The sequence below is a fragment of the Palaemon carinicauda genome, chromosome 30, assembly GCF_036898095.1.
Source record: "Palaemon carinicauda isolate YSFRI2023 chromosome 30, ASM3689809v2, whole genome shotgun sequence".
Lineage (NCBI taxonomy): Eukaryota > Metazoa > Arthropoda > Malacostraca > Decapoda > Palaemonidae > Palaemon > Palaemon carinicauda.
The window spans coordinates 29,792,392-29,816,984 of record NC_090754.1 but is presented as its reverse complement, the minus strand read 5'-3'; the positions used below and the strand labels follow the sequence as shown (position 1 = coordinate 29,816,984).

Here is a 24,593-nt window from a genome sequence, read left to right as displayed (position 1 = left end):
CCATATATCACAGTCCCATACTCACTCTGGTTCCCATCAACAAAAACTTTTTGCGATCTCTTACTTAAAAATTCGATAATGATGCTAAGAAATGACCCTCCCACTCCCAACTGTTTGAAAACAAAGGCCTCATGATTAACACGGTCAAAGGCAGCACTAAAATCAAGGTCAATCATACGAACTTCCTGACCACAATCAAGGGATTTATGTGCAGCATTGGAGATTGTAAGAAAGGCATCACATGCTCCAAGACCTTTACAAAAACCAAATTCCAAACTAGGGAACAGATGATTACCTTCAGCAAACCTATTGAGACGTTTTGCCAAAAGACATTCAAAAACTTTAGATAATATGGTAGTTATGGAAATTGGGCGGTAATCGGTTATACTTGAGCTACCACAAACACATTTATATAGTGGAGTAACATTACCCATTCTCCAACAAGGTCTTCAATCAAGTGTGGAGCTATTTTTAGTAAAATATTCCTCAGGTGATAGGGTAAACAACTTATTTTAATTTCCATTCGGTTTATATTTGTAGAGGATGTTTATTGGTATGTCATGCATCCTTGTACCTAGCATGTTTTGATGTATAATGTATGTCATTGTATGGAAGGTGTTAATAGAGCCCCTCTAACAGCTTTTAACATGTATTGGATTCAAGCATGTTTTAAAAAAATGAATAAGACCTTAACTTTGCAATACAGTAATTGCTGGTATAACTTCTGTGTCTTGGTCACACGAAAGAATGCGTGATTCTTGGCCAAATGAACTAATTTCCTTTATTACTCTTAAAGGGCTACTTTGGAAGGCTGTAATTTTAGTATCCTCAGCCTTGGGGCCAAGAGTCAGTGAACTTGCAACATTTTGCAGCGAATGGGAAACTTTCACCCCCACTCCTGGCTGTCTATCGATACTGACCCTGGGTCTTCTTTTGTCAGCCAAGAATGAAAGAACTCCTTAGAGATGGGACTATTTTTATATCTAGGCTTTACAGCTTACTTCTGGTGACCTTTGATCAGTTTCTACTCTGGGAGAATATTAACATAGATTCATGTCATTAGTAAAAGTAGTCTATTTCTCAATTCCCAGACCAACAAATCCCTTTCTACAGGGGCTATCAGTATCTCATGACTTCCCTCATCTTAAAGACTGATCCACATTCCATTCACGAAACCCATAATATTAGCAAAATGCTTCTTCATTAGATTTTTTTGCTAATATCTAATTTTAGGATATCTAGAGCTTTATGGAATGGTCTGGGCATAGTGGGTTGATAAAATACTATCTGAAGCAAATCCAAGATGATCAACATGGGGGAAATTGGGTTGAAGAGAGGGATTCTCAATCAGGTCCATTAGCATAGTTCCCATGAATGTTACCTATGTTGCCTTCTCTAGGGATTTCCTTTCATCAGGTGATTGGTTTGACTTGTTATTCTTTTCCTTTCATATATGTAAGCATAATTTTGGCATTCACCTGGTTATAAGTGACCTGACCCATGTGGTATACAAGTTTACCTTGTTTATGCTATAGTATTAGCCTCTGGGGCCAGCATTAAGCCAACTTTTATTTGTGATAATCATGGATGTGTTAGGTAAAGAGATCAGAAATGAAGAGTTGTGGTGGTTACTATACTGTGTGTAGATGATTTGGTGATTACTGCTGAAAATTAGGAAGACTTGCAGAGAAGAGTTGTAGAGTGGCAAGAGACTTTAGAGGAAGGTGGCTTTAGAGTAAACATGAATAAGACAGAAGCTATGGTGAGCAGTGAGGAAGATGGGGACAGGATAGCCATACATGAAAGTAGAGGCTCAGTTATGAAACTGGTGGAACAATTTAGATACTTGGGATCTACTATACTGTAAGTCAGGGGGGAGGATATGAGGCTGAAGTTTAGAATAGGATAAAACCCACCCTGGGGGAAGTGGAAGGAGGTAGCAGGAATGGTATGAGATAACAGTATGCTAATCAAGGTAAAAGTCCTCTGGCACAGTAATAAGACCAGTGTTAATATATGGATTGGAAATGTGAGCTCTTAAGATGAAAAGAGAAAGCAAAGCTTGAGAGAACAGAGATGAGAATGGTGAAATTAATTATGGGAATATTGCTGTTTCAAAGATTGGAATATGGTAAAATAAGAAGAATGGCAGGAGTAGTGGAAATTACAGAGGTGATAAGAGAGTCACAATTTAGATGGATAGGGCAAGTGTTGAGGATGGATGGTGGGGAACCAGTGAGGAGGGCTTGGGAGAAACCTGTTTTGGGGAGAATATCAAGAGGAAGGCAGAGAATTAGATGGCAAGAAAAGGTGAAGGATGATATGTAGAGGTTTGGTGGAAGAGGATGCTTTTGATAGGAGGTATTGGAGAAGGTGCATCCCTGGGAACCACAAAGCTGCTTAGCCCCAAAATGGAGTTTTGATAAAGAATTCTTTTTTTTTAGGGAGGTGCTGTATGGTTTCCAAGACCTCTCACCTCCCTAGAATGGTGAAGAGAAGTAGGAAATAACCTAGACATTCTCCTGAATGGAAAATAGGTTTGCAGGGCAGGGAGAACACATCCAAGTAAAAGTTAGTAATAATTATCAGTGGTTGATGTGTCATCGGTTAGCAGATGAATTCAGCATTGCAGGTTCTGCGACAGGTGCAAAAGAGCCAAAACCTGTGGGTTTCCCTTATACACACTGATTCTATACCTTTGACATTGATACACTGGTTAGGGCAGGGAAGGTAATATTTAATAGTTATATCTTACCATATTGGATTTCTTGTTCTTGCCTCTACGGAAAAGTCCTTGGGAATCATGCAACACTACCTAGAAATAGGATTTTCCTTCATCAAACCTCCTTTTGTTCCGATATTATAGACAAACCTTATGCTCTTTACATAGGAGTATCATTTTGCCACTTGCTGAAAATCAGCCATTAAGCTTTTGCGAGGAGTAACTAGCTGAGGGGTTTAGCGGGGCTAGATCCAACACCCCACTCACACTAGCACTAGTAAACTTTTGTCACTGTTTCGGCTCGGTGGAGTACAGACGTTGTCTTACTCCTCCGCTAAAACCAAATAAATATTTTCCTATTTGAACTGGCCTAAAAGCAAGAAATTTCTTTTTGATAGTCTTATCTTCTTTCATGTGTGACTGCCCATGAGATCCCTTAAAATGTGGGTTTGTCCAGGCACTGAGGGACACCGTTGTGGCACCTTTATGTCAGCTGAGGAGACTAATTCTCACTTTCTTTGCCCTGAGTGTATGGGTCACCTACACATAAGGATCTCCTGGCCAGGTGTGGCGGGAGTGGATGCCCTCCCAGTGGTTAAGGTTTAGTAGATGTTGTAAGAAGGCGGTGAAGACGGATCCTTCTCTTTCAAGGTCAGCCTCGAAGGGGAAGAAACCTCGTTTGATCTCCATTGACATGACCTGCTCATGTTGACTACTCTTGTTCATTCTCCCCTGAGGGTCGTATGAATATGAAGGCCGTCTATGTGACTCCGGGACAATCTTACGTTTCGGGGACCTTCGTTGTATCCCTTAGCAACGCAGTGCCTTTTATCGCCGTAGTTGAGTCTCTCTCTGATTCAGTGGTTCTTCTTTTATGGCCCTCCTTAGGGCTCACAGGTTCTCCTTGCAAGGAAAGGTTGCAAGAGGTCATGCGATTGGGCGTGCATCGGGAGCAGACATCCTCACCAGGGGTCAATTACAATCTTCCCCCGCAGTACTCTGTAGATCGTAGACCGAAAGAGTCTTGCACTCGTTCAACTGCCTTGACCTCAGCTTCTGCTTACCCAGAGCTTCTGCTTACCCTGATGTTCTCTCTGCTTCAGTGGGTGGGCGTGAGCAGTTGTGGACAAGCACTCCTCGAAATGACTTGTTCGGTGATCCCTTTGGGCAGAATCCCAGGGTCTAGCTTCGGCTGCGCCCAAAAGCAGTTCATGGAATTGATTTTCTGGCTTAGTGCGCTCAGCTGGAGGAGAGACGAAGTGAGCTGCCCGAAGGTTGACCTCTAGGTGTGGGAACTTTCCGTACGAGGGAAAGTCATCTCCCTCCAAGTTTTGGGCAATCATCCCGTATAAGGGAAAGATCCCCTTTACCAGCTACTGTTCAGCAAGCTGCAAGGCACAGAAGGGAAACCAGACAGTCATCTTCTCTCACCTATCCTAAGCTTCAAGTTTCTTTGAGGTATCAAAAGTACCTGAAGACCAAGGTACCTTCCAAGCAGGACCCAGCTTCTGAGAAACTGGGGTTAATCCTGGTCGTATTGCAGAGGAGGAAAAGAAATTAGAGGTCAAACACTCCTCTGCTGGGGGATAACATTTATTCTCGCACAAATAGAGGATCGAAGTCTCTGAGGGAGATCACATTCATGAACAAGTATAGGATTACACCTATATAGTTGAGCCACGCTGAACCATCTTCCAAAGTAGCAGAGGTTCATCCTTCCTGTCCCTTCAGAGGCAGAGAGGAAGGAGGGGTTTTCCTTTTCCAAGGACTTTAACATTCACCTGAGAGAAAGGAAAGACATCAAAACATTACCCAAGAATTAGCAATCTATGGACAAGTGTCAATATCGAGGAAAACGTAGGGCAGCTTCAACTTTTGTCCCCATAGGATAGGAGCATAGCAGTCATTTTTCGAGGGCTCAATTCCCTTCCTAAAGGAACCCTAATGATGACCTTGAGACGACCTTAACCCTCCCAGGCTGCTATGGGTGCTAACTTGGAGGAGGAGGAAAAACCTTTCGACAACGGCTCTGATTATTCTGACGGAGTGCTGCTGGAGTCCGTCAGCCTCAAGATCTCGCCCCGAGAGCAGAAGGATGCAGACTGATTCTTTCTGCAAGTCCTATCCTGCTTAAGGAGGGTCAGCAACCTAGGAGAACCGGATCAGATGCCAGCAGAAGCTGAGGACATGCTCCTCTCTTCTGCAACATGCCGAGGAAGTATTTCGAGATAGTAGAGGACGATCCATCTCCTCTTATGTTAGATTCAACAATCTTGGCTCAAACACACAACTCTTCTTTGCCAAAACTGGCATTTCTCTGTAGGAGACGCCACCAACATGGAAGAAATGTACCTTACAATTAGTTTCATGGTTTGGGGCGGTAGGTTATCTCATCAAGAATGGAGACCTTTCCATCCCTCATAGAAAGGAAGCTTTGTTGGCCTTTTTCCTCTCGGAGGCTACGACTCTCGACTTCCTAACCAAAAACTTCGTCAACCAGGTGGTCAATTGGGTTTTGAGGTGCTTTGATAGGGTAGTTACAAAATTCCAGAAGTAGGTGCCAAAGAGGGAAGTGATGAGGTTGCACAAGGACCCTTTTGATCTTTGGATGGTCCTTCCCTATTCAACATGAAGGACATCAAGGCAATTGCTGACAGAGGGAGGAAGGTGAGCTTAGACATCCTCCTCCATAGAGCTATAACCTCACTCACTAAACGACACCTCCACCGCAGAGATCTTCTCCGTCTAAGGCACACGTGTCGAAGAAGAGTTACCAGACAAAGCAGAGAGTGAAGACTCAAGGCCGTAGACAGCCCTTTCGACCTAAGGGCTCAAGGAGGGGCAGAGAAGGTAGGAGAGGTAAACGAGCATCATCCCGCTAAGGTTGGCATTCCCTCAACCAGTCCACTGCCAGGGGGATGCTTCAGGAGCAGATGGCAGAGGTGGATGGTCCATGGAGCCACCCTTGGTCGGCCTTGGTCGGTTTCAGTCCTAAAACAGGCAGACATCGTCCCATTCACGAGCTCTCACCCTTCTCTGACCCTCCATCCGAGGATGTCAGGTTCCTACTTTAGGAAATCTGTGAAGGAACAAGCCCTTTGGGCAGAAGTCCAGACCATGCTAGAGAAGGATACTCTTCAGGAGGGCCCAGAAGGGTCCCCAGGCTTTTAGAGTTGCTTATTTTGAAGTAGTAAAGGCTTCTGTGGGCTGGAGACCAGTCATCGACCTTTCGACCTTGAACGAGTTCATCCATCAGACCTTGTTCAAGATGGAGATAGCCCAGATGGTCAGACAGGCTGTCAGATCACAGGACTTTATGATATCAGTAGACCTCATAGATGCATACTTCCAGATCCCCATCCATCCATCTTCAAGGAAGTACCTAATATTCACGTTTTGAGGAAAGATACACCAGTTTAAGGTGCTGTGTTTCGGCCTGTCCACAGCACCTCAGTTGTTTACTAGGATTTTCCCCGCTAGTGTCCACAACAGATAGCCAACAAAGTTTTGACTTTGTGGGGTTCGCCGATAATTGACCTGTATGATGTCCATAAACCGGAAGCTTCTGGTGCTCTGTTCTTTAGTACTGGATTCCCAGGCATTTTGGCAAGACGCCTTCCTACATCCGTCGGATAGGATGGACATCTATGTGTTCTCCCCTTCTACCCAGTAAGGAGGCTGTAATAAAAAGTAAGGGAATCTCTCAATCTGTCGATGACCCAGATAGCTATGCTGTGGCATTATGCAGAGTGGTTTCCTGACCTTTTGCATCTACTCACGAGGCACTAAGGGAACTCCTTACATTTCTCGATCTACTCGGACAACCACATATGAAGAGATTCCATTAAGCAGTTCCATAGCTTCATCTTCATGCCAGGAGATTATCCAGCAACTACTCACAAAGAAAGGATTTCAAGACCAGTTGCTAAGTGGATGGTAGGATACCTGCGGGAGTCATTTCCCTCAGTATATCAGGTAAGGTGGTCCGTCTTTTGTGGTTGGTGTAGTGGACGGGGTTTCACTGCTCTTAGTGCATCTATGCCAACAATAGCAGAGTTCTTAATTTACCTCAGGGAGGTAAAACTTTGTTCAGTTTCGGCGGTGAAGGCTATCGCTCGGCCCTGAGCCTCCTCTTTAAGCTGAATAAAGTTAATATTTTCTCATTAATGAAATTATCTCTCCTCATACGGAATTTTGAGCGGACATGCCGTCAGTCAAAAAACCTCCTTCTTGGAACGTAGTTAAAGTCCTACGTTCATTGAAAGGAGCCCCTTACAAGCCTCTTCGTCAATCGTCAGATCAAGACTTGACACTAAAGATGTTCTTCCTTCTATCCCTGGCCTCAGTTAAGAGAATAAGTGAGCTACATGGTCTGTCCTATGACATTGCCCATTCAAGTGAATGGGGCAGGTGTTACTCAGTTTCATTCCTGAGTTAGTAGCCAAGACTCAAAATCCAGCTGTAGGCACCAGCCTCCCGTTGAGTTACTACTGCCAGAAAATTATTGGGCTCTTTGACTGGCCAGACAGTACTACATGTGATCTCTCTCTGGTTATGGCTTTATTTTTCCTTTGCCTACACATACACCAAATAGTCTGGCCTATTCTTTCCACATTCTCCTCTGTCCTTATACACCTAACAACTCTGAGATTACCAAATAATTCTTCTTCACTTAAGGGGTCAACTACAGCACTGAAGTTGTTCATTGGCTACTTTCCTCGTGGTAAGGGTAGAAGAGACTCTTTAGCTATGGTAAGCAGGTCTAGGTGAAGGACACTCCAAAATCAAACGTAATTCTATAATCTTGGGGAGTGTCATAGCCTCTGTACCATGGTCTTCCACTCCCTTTTGGTAGAGTTCCCTTGCTCGAGGGTATACTTGGGCACTCTATTCTATATTGTATCTCTTCTGCTTGTTATTTATGTTTTTATAGTTTATGTATGAAAGATTTATTTTAATGTTGTTACTGTTAGAACATTTTAATTATTCATTACTTTTTTTTTATTTTATTTCCTTATTTCCTTTCCTCACTGGGGTGTTTTCCCTGTTGGACCCCTCGGGCTTAAAGCATCCTGCTTTTTTAACTAGGGTTGTAGCTTAGCAAGTAATAATGATAATAATAATAATAATGATAATAATAATAATACTGATAATAACAACAATAATAATAATAATAATAATAATAATAATGATAATAATAATAATAATAATAATAATAATAATAATAATAATAACAACAACAATAATTAATAATTATTAATAATAATAATGATAATGATGATGATGATGATGATTAATAATTAATCATTAATAATTAATAATAGTTAATAATGATGTAGCAGATCCTAGATTCTGGTCCCTCCAAATTGAGTCTCCAGTCTGTAATAAATAATCCTGATCAGCTGTTACTTTGCCCTGTAAGGGCACTGAGGAAATACGTGAAAAGAACTGAGAAAGCCTGCCCACAAATCATCAGGCTATTTGTAAGCACAGGGAGAAACAATAGGAAGATCACGAATAACTCGATATCTTCCTGGATCAGGCAGGTTAATGAGAAAACTATCTAATTAGGCCACTTTCACTCTGACCACCATCCCCATGCTCATGATGTTAGGGATGTCGGCACATCCCTGGCATTTAAGAAAAATTTCCCTGTGACGCAGGTGTTACAAGCGAGGGTGTGGAAGAGACGAACAACCTTCAACTCCCACTACCTGCTAGACATAACCTACAGGAATCTAGAAACTTTCACCTTAGGTCCTGTGGTAGCTGTACAAAACGTAGTCAACTAACACCTCAGCTCCCCTGTAAGACAAGTAGCAGTTAGTCAAAGGCATATGTTACCCACGAGTCAGACTAGAATGAATGAGTGACTGACTGGCCACTTTCGATTTTATTTCTCCCGTCTCTTGGGTCTCATCATCCGAGGAACTCTGCAAGCTCCTCAAACTACATGGGTGCCATGCCCTATGTGCAACCTAATATATGTATATGTATTTGCTATGTCCCTGTCCTCCAAGCAAGGTGGAGTCGGACAATGTCTACCTCCAATTTTACACTTACCTGGTCAAGTCACATTGCTAAATTCTACGCTAACACCAATTGCCCAGGTCGTCATCCCATAAGGATCACGAGGTGCCAAGGTGCCCTTTAAACCGCTCTTGCGAAGCACAGAATGGCACCCAGGGACAGTCTCCAGCCAGTTGGTTTTAGGACTTCCACCTATCTTAGGATGAGTCTCCTGTGTAAGGTTTGCCTATAGTGCCGGAGCAAATGACAATTTTGGAAATCATTTGTATTTTTCCTTACTACAAACCTGTATCTACTTACACATACTGGTCCCACCATGACCTTCCCCCAGAAGTTTTACCGCAATTGCAAAGTGATGAATGGTTTTAAGTGCTGGTTTGACCAGGATGATGGGTCTACCCCGGCTGCCCCCCTTAGTTATAGCGAAGGGTAATTACACCTCACAAAAGCTTAACGGCAGGTTTTCAGCTAGTGCCTAAATAATTCTCCTATGTAAAGAGCTACAGATTTGTATAGTTAAGAAAAATGCAAAATACTTCCAAATTTGTCATTTTAGTTGTTATTTCTTAAAAGTAAACAGAGTACAGTATAGTATTGCTGTATTTGCTATAGATCTATTCTGTACCTTAATTCCTACTTTTTTAAGGTGGAGTTAAAATGAATCATTGGAACTTTTTCCAGGTATGAAAGTGAGTGATGTAGAACTGAAAAGTTTTATGCCAAAGGAACTCAACCGTATAGCAAACAGACACAATGTGAAGAAAGAAACTGAGAAACACATTGAAACTACACAGCGCAAAGATCCTGCCTACATAAGGGAATGTTATCTTAGCAGTGTACGTAACCTTTAAAACTTTAAATTCCTTACATTTTCAATTTTGAAGTCTTTTGCCATGCTTTTTAATTTGAATGTGAACTTTTGCAGCTTATCAAGTGTTGTTGATAGTATATTATTTGTCTGTAACAGTTTATATATGACTAGAGAGATCCATGTTATATTAATTTTCATTTGATTCGATTCAAAAGAAGAAATCACCTATTTATTTACGCACATTATTGTCAGCTTACATTTGAATGTCTTACCATCATCAGCTCAATTCAGACACTTCAGCCATACTTGTAGGTAGGATAAGGTCTATATTTACTGTGCTTCTTAGCCAGTGTCTCTGACAAAGTAAATACCATGCTGTCATTCCTCCAATAGTTTACTAAATTTTCAAAACTTTCTGCCTAAATCTTTTCAGTTTAGTGTTCATTTTGGTTTCCCTAATTTCACCATTATGAGTAAGTTCCTTGTTGTGGCTGTTAATTCATGTAATTGTACAGCACTGGTTTACTGTGAATACCTGTCAGGTTTTAGACAGTAAATATGTTTGTTGTATTTTCATATTTGCTACTCGCTACTCTCATCTTATACATTTATCAGGATAGAATTAGTTCAATGGACTTTTTGCTTTTATTTCTATAAACCTCTCCTGATGTTCATATTGCTATGTTATCAAAGCTCAAACTACATATTGACGTTTCCCCCCCAAAATGAAAAAATTCTCGTTTCTTTCCCTTCAAGAGGTCACAACTCTTGCTCACCAAGGCAACATCAGGTGAGTAATGGAATCCCACATTGTGGCCCACCTGAAGTCATTAATCTTTCTCGTCACTAAATCTTACAGGTAGTATTTACCCTGTCACTAGGAAATTACAAAATATTTTGAAAACCATTAAGTTTCTATTTTGCAAGTGTTCAAACATGAAGTAAATTAAAATATCCTTTGCTGTTTTCGAATGCTGGTTTGGGGCTTTGAGTCCTTCCCCCTCCCTGTTTTTTTAAATACTTGTCATGATCTGAATTAGGCACTCGTTATAAGCACTTGTTACCTCCGTTAAGGAGGTTATATTTTTGAGACAGTTTATTTATTCGTTTATTTATTTGTGAGTGTGTGCATGTATGTGGTTAGGATTATGTCAAAACTACTTGATGCATTTTGATGAAATTTTCACTGAAGATAGACCTAAGGTCATGGACGACCCCATTAAATTTTGGAGATGATCCTGATCTGGATTTTAGATCTAGATTTGCATTTTCACCATTTTAAAGATTACATCAAAACAAATTGACACATTGGATTTTCACCAAATTTTAACAGTGGCTAGATATTATGCATTGGAAGAAACCATGACAGTTTGGAGGTGATACAGATCAGAATCACAATTCTGGATCAATATTGAACTCTTCACCATCTACTCTACAGTTAGCATATGAAACCAATCCCATTTCCAAGTTATCAGAAAAGTATAGCAAAGGCACAGATTTTGAAACTAGAAATTGTGAATTGTATGGGAATGTGATAGACGAGTTCTTGGGCCCTACTTTGGGCATTTCAATAATTTATTCATAATCCCACAAGCTCCAGGGTACTGGAGACCATTTCGAGATGTCTCGACCCTCAACAAACTTGCCATTCTCACAAAGTTTTATATTGAAACTTTCTTGACTGTTCTGAGGGCTCTAAAGAAAGAAGATTGGATGTTTTCTATAGACCTCTCAGATGCCTTTGTTTCATCAAGGAGTAAAAAGTTTACCAATTCAAGCCCTCTAGGGACTGGTATCAAATTTTGACCAGGGGATAATAGAAATGCCAGGATCTGCTTGAAATTGATATTGAATAATGAACCTCCAAATATATAAACTTTCATATCAGCTCAAGACAGTATCTGTGATAGAGAGAGAGAAAAGCTATAAATTAGTGATTTTTATATATCACTATATAATTCCCTACAACTACCAAAAATTTCAAAGCTAGACTGATTTTCAAAGTGGGATTTTATAACTAAAATTTGTATCGAAAACTTATAGCAAACACATTTTTAAATTCTGTACAATCAATATAGTATAACATCAAATAGAATATGTAAAAATCTATTAAAGTGAAAAAAAAAATTGGTAAAAATAAAACGATGATATCCTTTCCATTTTTGGCTTCTACTTATTATCAGGCTTTTCAAGACAAACAAAATAAAAATATCAGTCAAATTCAATTAGAAATAAGGAAGTTATAGGCAATCAAAGAATAAAAACTTTAGTGGTGAGAAAATGAGAGTTGAAGCTGGCGTGGACCTTCGAAAAGCTGGCATGGACCTTTAAAAAGCTGTGATGGACCTGTAAAACTTCCCTGGATCATAGGTCTTATCCAGGGAGGTCTTGAGCCTGCATTTCTTCTTTCATGGCCTGTCCATGATCAAATCTTCATTCTTCAAGTATTCATGATGTTTGGAATATGGTATGCCAAGCAGATTATGCAAATTGCTCTCTGTGTAGCTCAAATTATAATTGCAAACTGCCTGTGCAACAACAAAGTACACATAATGCTTTTTGGAGTTCTTATGTAGTGATCTGGTTCTGTGTGCATGTTCAATCATCTGTAATCCCCACTTGGACGCAGGGAGCCATCTCTCTTTAGGACGATGTGCAAGAGTGATGACCATCTGTTTGAAGTCTTTTAGCAAAGGCCTATTTTTTCCATTTTGGCTAATGTTTGTTTAGCAGCTGCCAAACGATCTGGTGTCATATGTCAATCTAGCAAACACTGGGGTCCTGTCATCTTGATATGGTGATAAGTACCGTGTTTGGAAGGAACTGTACTCTTTTGGCGAAGTTGTGGACGGAAGACTTACGGGTACGAAGTGAGGAGGTGGGCGTAGGCATTCATGGGTGCGCTGATGTGGAGAGTGAGGTGGGAGGGACGGGTTGAAGAGGTGTCGACGAGGAAAAGTCTGCGTTGACTAATCATCGGTGAGTGACATCAACCAGGAGCTGGAAATGTTAGAGGAAAGCCGCAGCGACGATTAGCATTGTGACATTAGCAACAAGAAACTTCCATTGATATTTAACACTTCTAAATGATAACGTAAGGTTCTCGTAACCGTGGGTTGGTATCATAAATCTGTTGGCAGCTACCAGGTGGATGTTGGTAGGTTTAGACAGACTACGTTGTGTCCTAGAGATTTGCCTTGGCAAAAGAGAATGGCAAGCATCTATGTCTACGAAAAATCGCACACCCATACCTGCATCATGCAAAAATAAAGGATTAGTGACATGGGAGGCCACTGCCACAGGCAATGGCCTACTCACACATTTTTTATGGCCTACTTACACATTTTATGGCCACTGACAACCGTTTGCACATTTCTTTGCAGCAGCTCCGAATCTGGAGTGGTAGTAGCATAACTGTGCCCGATGGGCAGCAGTAAGTGGCTGTAGAGGTTATTGGTTGGGACGTGAGCCAGTGGTGGGTGGTGGGCGGCTTTGTCACCACTGCGGCATGTCACAGAGTTGACGTCTTCGTCCTACCGCTTTCACGTCACCTTTGCTTGATGTTGAATAATTGTCCTCTTCGTTAGGAATGGAGGCATTGATGGAGGTCTTGAAGGTGGTGAAGTGACTGTCCGTCCATAAGGGGGTCGACTTTGGTCATCAGGTCCTTCATAGACAAAATATCGACATCGGATCTGGCAGCATGTAGTGGATTGAGTAAGCGTCATACCCAAAGGGCACGAAGTAGGTTCCCCTCACGAGGAGAGCTAACTGAGGCAGGTTGCAGGCGAGTGATACTGGTCATTTCCCTGAGAGCAAGCGAAGCCTTTTGGTTCCCCAGCAGTTGTTGAGAGAGCTGAAAAAGTTTAGCTATATGGACGGCTGGTGATAGTGAGTAATGCTCCAGGAGGTATGTTTTGAGGGCTTCGTAAGCTATTGAGGTGTCCCTTGGTCGCAAAGCCAATCAGAGATTTCCAGGAATGTTTCTTCGCGGATCGTTACAAGAACATAGTCTGCTTTGGTGCTTGAGTGAGCCATGCCGTTGATGCAAAACTGGTCTTTGGCTTGTTGGAACCAGGCAATCGCTTTTCCGCTGGTGAAGGGTGGCAGTTTCATTGAGGTAGCGTGTGTCGAAGAGTCAGGTTGGGGGGGCGGAATTGTCACAGTAAGACACAGCAGTGAGGGGGAAGGCGGGAGGGAGCTGGTCCTTCCTCCGTGGTCACTATTGTATGAGAGAGCAGTTATGTTGTAAATCAAGAGGTGAGGTGAATGTAACTTACTTTATTTCAACAGAAAGCATGTTTATATATATCAGGTTCTGGACAAGAATGTCACCAAAATTCGAACATACTTATTTTTTGTAAAGGCAGGCTTAAACAGGTTCTGTTGACAATGAGGGGTAGAGCGAGATATACAAAAAAAGAATATATAGTTACAGTGTACGAGTGTGTGTGAAGCACGTGTGGTACAATAGGTTCAGAACGTTGAAGTCTAATTTTTTCATTTAGAATATAGTATTGGGTAATTTATATAAATAAGTACAGTATTTAGAACATAGTCAGTGGACACAAGTTATTACAAACTTTAGTTTCACTTTCTTTGGAATCAATGTATTAAAACCTTTAGTTTGAGATGGTTGTTTTTAGACATAGGCATGAGTCTAGGGTATTAAATAAGTTTATGATGCTAGTTCTATTAATGACCTATCTCTTTGCTTCACTGATCCACCTGCATCAGTGTGTGTGAATCAGCAATATAAACATCAGGGGAGGTTCATAGAAATACAGTAAATATAATTCTAATAATAATTTATTTTTTATATTTCTACTCACCTGATTCATATACTGTACAAGGTTACCCTCCTCCCCACTGACTAGTGAAGTAAAGAGGATTGGGATTAATTTTGACTTTGAGTCTAAAAGGTGAACCAAGGTATGGTTATTACCATAGTTAAGTTATCTGCTATTTTCCATTGCAGTTTCATAGAGATAACTACTCTAATCCTTTGAAGTTTAATGATTATTGTAACTTCTCTTATCCATTGCAAGTTCCTAGATTGTTTCAGTACTGTACTGTACTATGCTAGAAAACTGGAATGTTTTCATTTGATTGTAAATGTCAATATAAGAAAACTTCAAGAGAGAGACAAGCCATATGAACTTCAGGGTGGTATAGAAATAAATTCTATTATTAAAACTGCTCTTTTCTGAATACTTTTAAATATCATACTTAACATGCAGAGAGTAGTCCAAAGTTTTTTGTCTTGTCGATAATTGTAGGAATGCAAAACAGTTTGCACTGTAGGCTATTGTCCTTTTAGTTTTAGGCAATAATCTTTTATCTTTATTAAACCTTGTAAATAATTTTGAATTCTCTCATTATAAGGAATATCATGTAACGTTTACCTGTGTTTCAGGTTGAGGAAAAGAAAAGTATGTATGGTGCAGAAGAATACTATCCACAGATGGATGAAGCTGGCAATGTACTCCAAATCAGAATCTGTATTGACCCTTTTCACCCAGACCTTCCAGGTCTTCGCTACTGTTATGCATCCCAGAAAAAAGGGGTAAGCATATTCTTTACAATTTAGCAGGGTTATTATTCAATTTGGCTACACTTATGTTATGTTTAGAATATGCTAATGGAATTCTTAAAATTTTCTAAAATACAGTGTGTACCTTCTTATGTAGAAGAGTGATGATTTTTGTGGGTAATGATAGAATATTAAAAAGATGTATTTTCTCATTAAACATAAAAATCTTTTCCTTCCATAATTTGTGCTTCACATAGTTAATAGAAATTGAGAATGTTGTTGTTTCTGTTCTTAGATGCCGCATTTAATTTCCCTTTGCTAATTGGTGTTCCTATGAACTTGGTTCATGCCATAGCCTCAATACTTTGGCCATCCAGACTTAGTTGCAGAATACTTTGCCTGATGGTAGATTCAGCTTTCTTAGCTTTCGTTTAATATTTTAATGTTTCAGAAGTTATTGGACAAGCTAAGTGCAGAGCTAAAGTTGTTAGATCTCTTCCTCTTTACATAGTACCTTTCTTTGATACTTTGAAATTATTTTGTGAGAAATCTTTATCATTATTCCTGTGATGATGTAATTTTAGAATTCTTTTGCTTCTCATTTAAAATATATACTTCCTTTATTGCTTTACTTTTAAGTCATGTTTATCACTTATACTTTTGCTGCAGAGTTTTGATTAATCTAAAGGGAACACGTTTTTTTTCCCATAAGGCTCATCTATCTAAACTCCTTTTCAATTATCTTAGTTTTCAATATTTTTATAACTGTAAGCTTCTGGAGGAAGATAAATTCTCCAATAAAAGATGTAGTTTCACATTTCAAGATTAAAATTTTATTTTTTATCAATTTTTATCAATTTTTTTTTCCATTTTGAAGCTTTTTTTCCAAATGTGAAAACGTGACAAATTTGAAGGTAATTTGTATTTTTCAATATTTAACTTAGCCGGTGATTATATAAGCTGCAACTCTGTTGCTCGACAGAAAACTCTACGTTAAAAATCCGCCAGCGATCGCTATGCAGGTAGGGGGTGTACTTCAACAGCGCCATCTGTCGTGCAGGTACTCAGTACTCAATGTAAACAAAGAACTCAATTTTCTCTCTGTCGGGCTACCGGCAAGACCTACTAATTCGCTGTTGCTAACTGGATTTGTTTTCACAACTATTGGTGAAGTACACTATTCTAGTTTTGAGCTTTCGCTATGCAGGTGTTTTATCTTCATCTCAAAACTTGAACTCGTTTTGGATAGATTTAATTATGGTGACAAAGAGAGTATGGACTTTCTTTCACTTCTAAATGGCCGACCCTTCCCTTAGACGGAAGTGTGTTTAGGCTTTTAGTAATTATCTTATCACGTTATAGATTTTCCTCTATATATTTTATATCTCTCCGCCTTTATTAGGCCTCTTCGATTAACTTTCCATTTTTTATAAACATATAAAATAAATTTTAATGCTTTGTTTATATAGACCTTTCCTGAGAGTAGGCGGTCCTAACTTGGAAACCGAAGTTAATCAACATTGAGCCCTTTATATCGTCTTTAGCTTTTAAAGGATTTAAAACTTTTTAAATGTAATATTTTATGAAAGAATTTCTTTGATAGTCTTCGTACTGTTTTCAAAGATAAACTAACGTTTAGTTTTTTATGCTACGCAGTTGTTGACGTTCAGGACGTTCAACATGCGCTCTATCGTTACGATAGAGAGAGAGTGTATCACGGTTTCACTTTGCAGTAAGAGTAAATCGATTCTGACGTTTTGTTCATTCTTTCTTAGCTTAAATGTTTTAAATTCTAATTTAAAGGAACTTTTTATTTGAAAAACCTTTCAGTTTTTTCCTTTAGTCAAATAACATGTTTTTTTTGACGATATATAATTGGGCTCTTCTCTTAGGTGCGAAATCAAGAGAGAAAGAGAGAGAGAGATAGAGACGGAGGGAGAGAGAGGAGAGAAAACGTTCCGTTCAAGCGGGTAACGTTGTTCTCGTGTTACTCTCGTCCCTAGTCTCTGTACGGGGAGGAAGGATAAAACGTTTTTAGGTTTTTATTCTCGTCCCCAAGCTATGTGCGGTGAGAGATTGAAAACGTAGTTATATGATCTAGTGTTTAGTCTCTTTCCCAGCCACTGATTTTTCTTTTTATCTTAAAATATGTTTTCTGTTTTTTGCTGGTATTATGAGCTTGCATTATACGACTAATTTCGCAATTACTACCTTTTAATGAAGGGTAGAATTGCGTGTTTCAGGTAGAAATAAGTGCAAAACAGAAAATCGAAGTGATAAAGTGATATGCGCAAAATGTTACAGTGTTGCGTCCGAGGCGCAAAGTGTTACAGTGTTGCGTCCGAGGGTTCGTCTGTTCGTGCCTGTCGTTCACCTAGTCCGGGACCTCTTGCAAGCTCCCAAGCCCAGGGGAGAAGTAATGTCAAAAGACTTATGGGTTCGAGAGGCCTTGACCAACGAACAGACGTTTTTCCCTCTATGGTATCGGGTGTTTCTTACCAAGATCTCCCCTACCATAAGACGAGAGAGACGTGGTTTCTCCTCGCCATCCGTAGGCTTTTCGCATAAGAAACCTGTCACAAGGTTTCGAAGCCCTTAAGCGAAAGTCAGTCCTTTCAGGACAGGTCCAGCGTCCTGGTTACAGCCATTAGGACAGCTCTGACCCTATGCAGTCATCGGATAACTGCTCGCCGCCTAACAAAAGCGTAACACAGACTCCGAAAGTCTTTTTTTGTAGGCAAAGTGTTGCGGTCACAGACGTTACCCTCGTCTATTACCACAACCATTTCCGTTGATCCTTAAGGGGTTGTATGGCAAAACATGCAGTATATGCTTGCCTCCCTTATGGAAGACTATTCTGCCGATTAGTCCGTTGAGTCTAGCCGTTTATCTCATCGATATCCTGGCTTTCAGCCAACCTAACGTTCCTTTGTGCTTACTGTTGACGTTGGCGTAGCTTAGTCACGTCAGTCAGGTTGTTTAGAACCACACTCGATGCGGTCTCGTGTGGTTTTTCAGCCGCATTTGGACGTTAGGCCATTGGCTGATGCTCCTGTTGACGTTCTAGACGTTCACTAACAATCGGAGTTGACTTGTTTTGACGCTGTGCGTCAACCTCCGCATTCTAGAGTTGTTTTGACTGCTCAGTCTAGGCAGTCAAAGCAGTCTCGAGTGGACGCTGTACGTCCTCACGCACCTGTTGTGGTTGACAGTTCAGTTGTTGACAGTTCACAGACTGTCAAGCAGTTACATGACGTTGCGTTCTGGTCCGCTACTAATGCACCAGTGAGAGACTCAGCTTTTATCGGACAAGGTTCCTGTAGATGAGGAAGTTGCTGTTCTCCCTCCTACTGATATTCCCTTGAGGACTCTGTCAGATGGAGAGGAGCCTTAAGCTGCTTAGCCTCCTATGGACTTTAATTAAATCATGATGATTTTTTTTTAAGGATCTTCGTCCGGATCTTGTAACTGCTGCTCCTCGTTCGCCTAAACGTCAGAACTTACACTAGGCCTAGCTACTTCGAAGCCGTTGTTTTTAAGCTAGTGCTCTCTCGCTCTCCTAGAGAGCGTTACGTTGGCTAGGCGACTGGTTTTTCACCAGGAGGAGTTTGGGGGATACAGCCTTTGCTTTCCCTTCTTTTAAACTGGTTTATAGAGCGAGAGTCTGATATGACACGAGAGAAGTTCTCGGCTTGGGAGTTCCTGCTTCTGCCCAGATAGACTTCTCAATTCTGGTAGACTCTCCCTGGCGCCTAGCCAGGAGACGCTCCAAGTTGTTTACAGGTCAACTTCTCAGCTGTTGTCGAGCCTTTGAAGTTTTGCTGTACTATTATGTCACGCATAACAAGGCTTTCAGGGATGGTAAACGGTTCCGCCTCAGTCGCTAACCCCGTCTGTTGCCACACCTGCTCCCGTAGACCCTAAATGGGCTTTGCTGCAAGACATGCAGTCCAAGCTTGCGTCCTTGATAGAGGACTTAAATGCGGAGAAGAACCTTCTGGCCAACAACCTTCCAACCGGTCGGTTGTGCGCCCTGTTGACGCTGAGGTAACCTACTCGCGTCTGCCAGTTGAGGTTGTTCCTCCACCGATGCGACCCAGTGTGGGTTGCCAGTCGCACGTTGACGTTAAGCGACGCTCGGAGGTGGTTGTTGACGTTCAGGACGTTCAACAACCAGCAGAGGTGACTTGTTGTGACGCAGTGCGTCAACCTCAGCAACCCGGTAGGGTGTTGACTGCACAACCCAGACGGTCTAGACAGTTTCGGGTTGACGCTGTGCTTCCTCACGCACCCATGGTTGTTGACAGTTCACAGACTGTGCAGCAGTTCCATGATATTGCGTCCGGCTCCGTCACGCATCCACCAGTGCGACCGGATTCAGCGAGTCAGACGTTGCCCACTCCGTTGCCGTTTCCTCATCTGTTTCAGATGAGGAACCCTCTGATGAGGACGTTGCTGAACAAGACGATCAGCCCCCAGCCCTGCTATCCATCCAGAAGATGCTGAAGAAGGAACGCTGCTCAGTCAGGCTGTGGATGAGTCTGGTAGGGACGCTGTCATCCGTGGATCAATTTGTGTCACTAGGAAGACTACACCTCCGTCCTCTTCTATGCCATCTAGCTTTTCACTGGAAAAAGGACAAGACGCTAGAAGCGGTCTCGATCCCGGTTTCCGAAAAGATAAAGTCTTGTCTGACTTGGTGAAAGGACTATATCAACCTAAGAGAGGGTCTTCCCCTGACTGTTCAGACTCCCAACCACGTTCTCTTCTCGGACGCATCGGACGTAGGCTGGGGTGCGACATTAGACGGTCGGGAATGCTCGGGAATATGGAACTCGAGTCAAAGGACAATGCATTTCAACTGCAAGGAGCTACTGGCAGTACGTCTGGCCTGGAAAAGCTTCAGGTCTCTCCTTCAAGGCAAAGTGGTGGAGGTGAACTCTGACAACACCACGGCTTTGGCGTACATCTCCAAGCAAGGAGGGACCTACTCTCTGACGTTGTACGAGATCGCAAGGGACCTCCTCACCTGGTCAAAAGGTCTAGACATATCACTAGTAACGAGGTTCATCCAAGGCAACTTGAATGTCATGGCAGATTGTCTCAGTCGGAAGGGACAAATAATTCCAACATAATGGACCCTCCACAAGGATGTATGCAAGACTTTGGGCCACCTGGGGCCAGCCAACCATAGATCTCTTCGCAACCTCGATGACCAAGAGGCTCCCAATTTTTTGCTCACCAATCCCGGACCCAGCAGCAGTTCATATAGATGCCTTTCTCCTAGATTGGTCACATCTAGATCTATATGCATTCCCTCCGTTCAAGATTGTCAACAAGGTACTGCAGAAGTTCGCCTCTCACGAAGGGACAAGGTTGACGCTAGTTGCTTCCCTCTGGCCCGCGAGAGAATGGTTCACCGAGGTACTTCGATGGCTAGTAGACGTTCCCAGAACACTTCCCCTAAGGGTGGACCTTCTACGTCAGCCACACGTAAAGAAGGTACACCAAGGCCTCCACGCTCTTCGTCTGACTGCCTTCAGACTATCGAAAGACTCTCGAGAGCTAGAGGCTTTTCGAAGGAGGCAGCCAGAGCGATTGCTAGAGCAAGGAGAACATCCACCCTTAGAGTCTACCAATCGAAGTGGGAAATCTTCCGAAACTGGTGCAAGTCAGTATCCGTATCCTCGACCAGTACCTCTGTAACTCAAATAGCTGACTTCCTCTTATATCTGAGGAAAGAACGATCTCTTTCAGCTCCCACTATCAAGGGTTACAGAAGCATGTTGGCATCAGTCTTCCGTCACAGAGGCTTAGATCTTTCCAACAATAAAGATCTACAGGACCTCCTTAAGTCTTTTGAGACCACGAAGGAGCGTCGTTTGGTTACACCTGGTTGGAATTTAGACGTGGTACTAAGATTCCTTATGTCAGACAGGTTCGAACCACTACAATCAGCCTCCCTGAAAGATCTCACCTTAAAGACTCTTTTCCTGGTATGCTTAGCCACAGCTAAAAGAGTCAGTGAGATTCATGCCTTCAGCAAGAACATCGGATTCTCATCCGAAACGGCTACATGTTCTACAACTTGGTTTTCTAGCCAAAAACGAGCTGCCTTCTCGGCCTTGGCCAATATCGTTCGATATTCCAAACTTATCGTATGGTTGGAAATGAACTAGAAAGAGTCTTATGCCCTGTAAGAGCTCTTAAGTTCTATTTAAAATGAACTAAACCTTTACGAGGCCCGTCTGAAGCTTTATGGTGTTCAGTTAAGAAACCATCTTTGCCTATGTCAAAGAATGCTTTATCCTATTTTATCAGACTGTTAATACGAGAAGCTCATTCCCATCTGAATGAGGAAGACCAAGCTTTGCTGAAGGTAAGGACACACGAAGTTAGAGCTGTCGCAACTTCCGTGACCTTTAAACAAAATAGATCTCTGCAAAGTATAATCGACGCAACCTATTGGAAAAGCAAGTCAGTGTTCGCGTCTTTTTATCTTAAGAATGTCCAGTCTCTTTACGAGAACTGCTACACTCTGGGACCATTCGTAGCAACGAGTGCAGTAGTGGGTGAGGGCTCAACCACTACAATTCCCTAATTCCATAACCTTTTTAATCTTTCTCTTGAAATGTTTTATTATTGTTTTTGGGTTGTCCGGAAGGCTAAGAAGCCTTTCGCATCCTACTTGATTTGGCGGGTGGTCAAAGTCATTTCTTGAGAAGCGCCTAGATTAGAGGTTTTGATGAGGTCCTGTTGTATGGGTTGCAACCCTTGATACTTCAGCTCCTAGGGGTCGCTCAGCATCCTAAGAGGATCGCGAGGCTCTGTAAGGAAGACGTACTTAAAAAGGCAGAGTAATTGTTCAAGTCGACTTCCTTACCAGGTACTTATTTATTTTAAGTTTATTATTTTGATAACTGCTAAAATAAAATAAAAAATCCTTAGCTCATAATAATGTAAACATTTATTGCTGGTCTCTACCCACCCCCTTGGGTGTGAATCAGCTTATATAATCACCGGCTAAGTTAAATATTGAAAAATGTTATTTTTATAATAAAATAAATTTTTGAATATACTTACCCGGTGATTATATATTAAAGGACCCTCCCTTCCTCCCCAATAGAGACGCAGTGGACCGAGGAGAAAATTGAGTTCTTTGTTTACATTGAGTACTGAGTACCTGCACGACAGATGGCGCTGTTGAAGTACACCCCCTACCTGCATAGCGATCGCTGGCGGATTTTTAACGTAGAGTTTTTTGTCGAGCAACAGAGTTGCAGCTTATATAATCACCGGGTAAGTATATTCAAAAATTTATTTTATTATAAAAATAACATTTTTCCAAACTATACAAACCTTGAGCTCTTTATTATGGATAAATATTTTGGCAAATGCTGATGCTAACCATAAAACCTTTAGCGAGGTATAACAGCGTGACACTTGTTAGTGGGGCTAGCTCCGTAGGCAGACCACCCACCCCTTCACACACATACACACTGTTGATATGACATCACTTTTTGATTGCAGCCAGGACTTTTTGGAGGATAGTGATAACAGGTCAAGTATGAGTATGAGCTCAAGTTTTGTATGTTTGTGAAAAATACAAATTACTCTCAGATTCGTCTTTTGATCCAACCCTTAATACAAACCCATCTGTTCTTTATTATGGAGGCTCACCTTTAGGAAGTTGGAAGTCCTAACCAACTGGCTGGTATAGTAACCTGGGGATTGACTCTATGCTTTGCATGAGCTTAATAGAGGTACCCTGTGTAGTAATGTCCCTGACTGATGATCAGTAGACTGGGGTTTGAGTCCCGCTCAAACCTTGCTAGTTCCTTTGGTCGCTGCAACATTGTCATCCTTGTGAGCTAAGGATACGGGGTTTGGACGAGCCTATAGGTCAATCTGCTGAGTAATCAGCAGTCATTGCCTGGCCCTCCTTGGTCCTAGCTTGGGTGGAGAGGGGGTTGGGCACTGATCATATCTATATATGGTCAGTCTCTAGGGCATTGTCCTGCTCGATAGGACAATGTAACTGTCCCTTGCCTCTGCTATTCATGAGCGGTCTTTAAACCTTTAAACCCTAACACCTTGTTAACTCTCAAATGTGTGCGAGAGATATGGCCTGGGTAATTCTGTGTGATATGTGAGAACTATGCATTATGAATTGACCAAGTAAGGATTCTTGGAGTATTAAACTCCACTAACTTAACCTAGACATTACCCAACTTCCCTTGTCATGAGGGACAGGGGACATAAGAAATATATTTCATGTATCAGGTTACACAAGAGATATGATATTTACCTGCAGACAAAGGAGGAAAGCTTGCAGAGTTCCATAGGTGCTTTACCCAAAGGGAGGGGAAGGTGGAGAACAAAAAGGCCAGTCACTCGATCATTCATCCTAGACTAACTCCCGGGTAACGTCTGCTCTCGACCGACTACCAGGCCTTCTTGTCTGCAAGGGAGCTGAGATGTCTTAAACCACATGTGCAGCCACCTTAGGACCTGTGGAGAAGTTATCCAGGTTCCTGTGGGTTATGTCTTGCTGGTAGTGGGTTATGAAGGTCGTCTGATGCCTCCAAACATCTACTTGAAGAGCCTGTGCTGCAAATTAGTTCTTCTTTAATGCTAGGAATGTGCTGATGCCCCTAACATCATGAGCTCTGGGTCAATGACCTTGAGGAGGAGAGTCCAGATTCAAGGCTCGATTGATGACCTGTTGAATCCAGGAAGAGATTTTATTCCTGATGACTGTCCTCTTAACCCTGCCCATACTCACAAACTATTTCTTGACTTGTGGGCAAGCTCCCATGGTTTGATTAAGGTAACTTCTCAGAGCTCTCACAGGACATAGTAACAATTGGTCTGTGTCATCGGTTACAGTACGGAGAATCAATCTGGAAGGGCTCGAATCTAGGATCCGCTGTAGCCGAGTTCTGAGTCTTAGTCTTAGCAATGTACTTAAGAGAGTGTTACCTCCCCTCATCCCTTTGAATGAGCAATATCATAGGAAAGACAAAGGAACTCGCTGATTCTCATTGCAGAGGCCAGTGTAAGAAGGGAGACCGTGTTAAGCGCCAAGTTGCGGTCTGATGACCAACTCAATTGCTCATAAGGTGCTCCTTTCGGAACTCGTAGTACTCGAACTACATTCCCAGGAGGGGGTCTGACTTCCAGCTATGGGCAAGTACGCTCAAAACTCTGTATGAGGAGGGACGGTTCCATCAAGGAGGAAATGTTAACACCGTTCAGTTCAAACAGAGCGATAACCTTTCACCGCCGAGACCCAGCAGAGTTTTTGCTTCCGAAGGTACAACAAGAACTCCACTACCCCTTCTATGACACCAACCACAAAAGATTGGCCACTTCGCCTGACAGACAATGGGAGATGACTCTTGGAGGTATCCAGACATCCTTTTCATTACTGCCTGCTAAAAACTTCTGGATAACCTCCAGGCATGAAGACATAGCAAAGCCACTGCCTTGTGGTA

General features: G+C 41.9%; 1 protein-coding gene across 1 annotated transcript in view; it reads left to right on the top strand.

The window, feature by feature from the left end:
- Window positions 1-24,593, top strand: part of hop (tyrosine-protein kinase hopscotch) — a 243,615-nt gene that overhangs the window by 17,312 nt on the left and 201,710 nt on the right. The window contains exons 4-5 of the mRNA XM_068353566.1: window positions 9,434-9,588; window positions 14,980-15,129. Coding sequence (XP_068209667.1) covers window positions 9,434-9,588; window positions 14,980-15,129 — 305 coding nt within the window. The remainder of the gene's footprint in view (window positions 1-9,433; window positions 9,589-14,979; window positions 15,130-24,593) is intronic.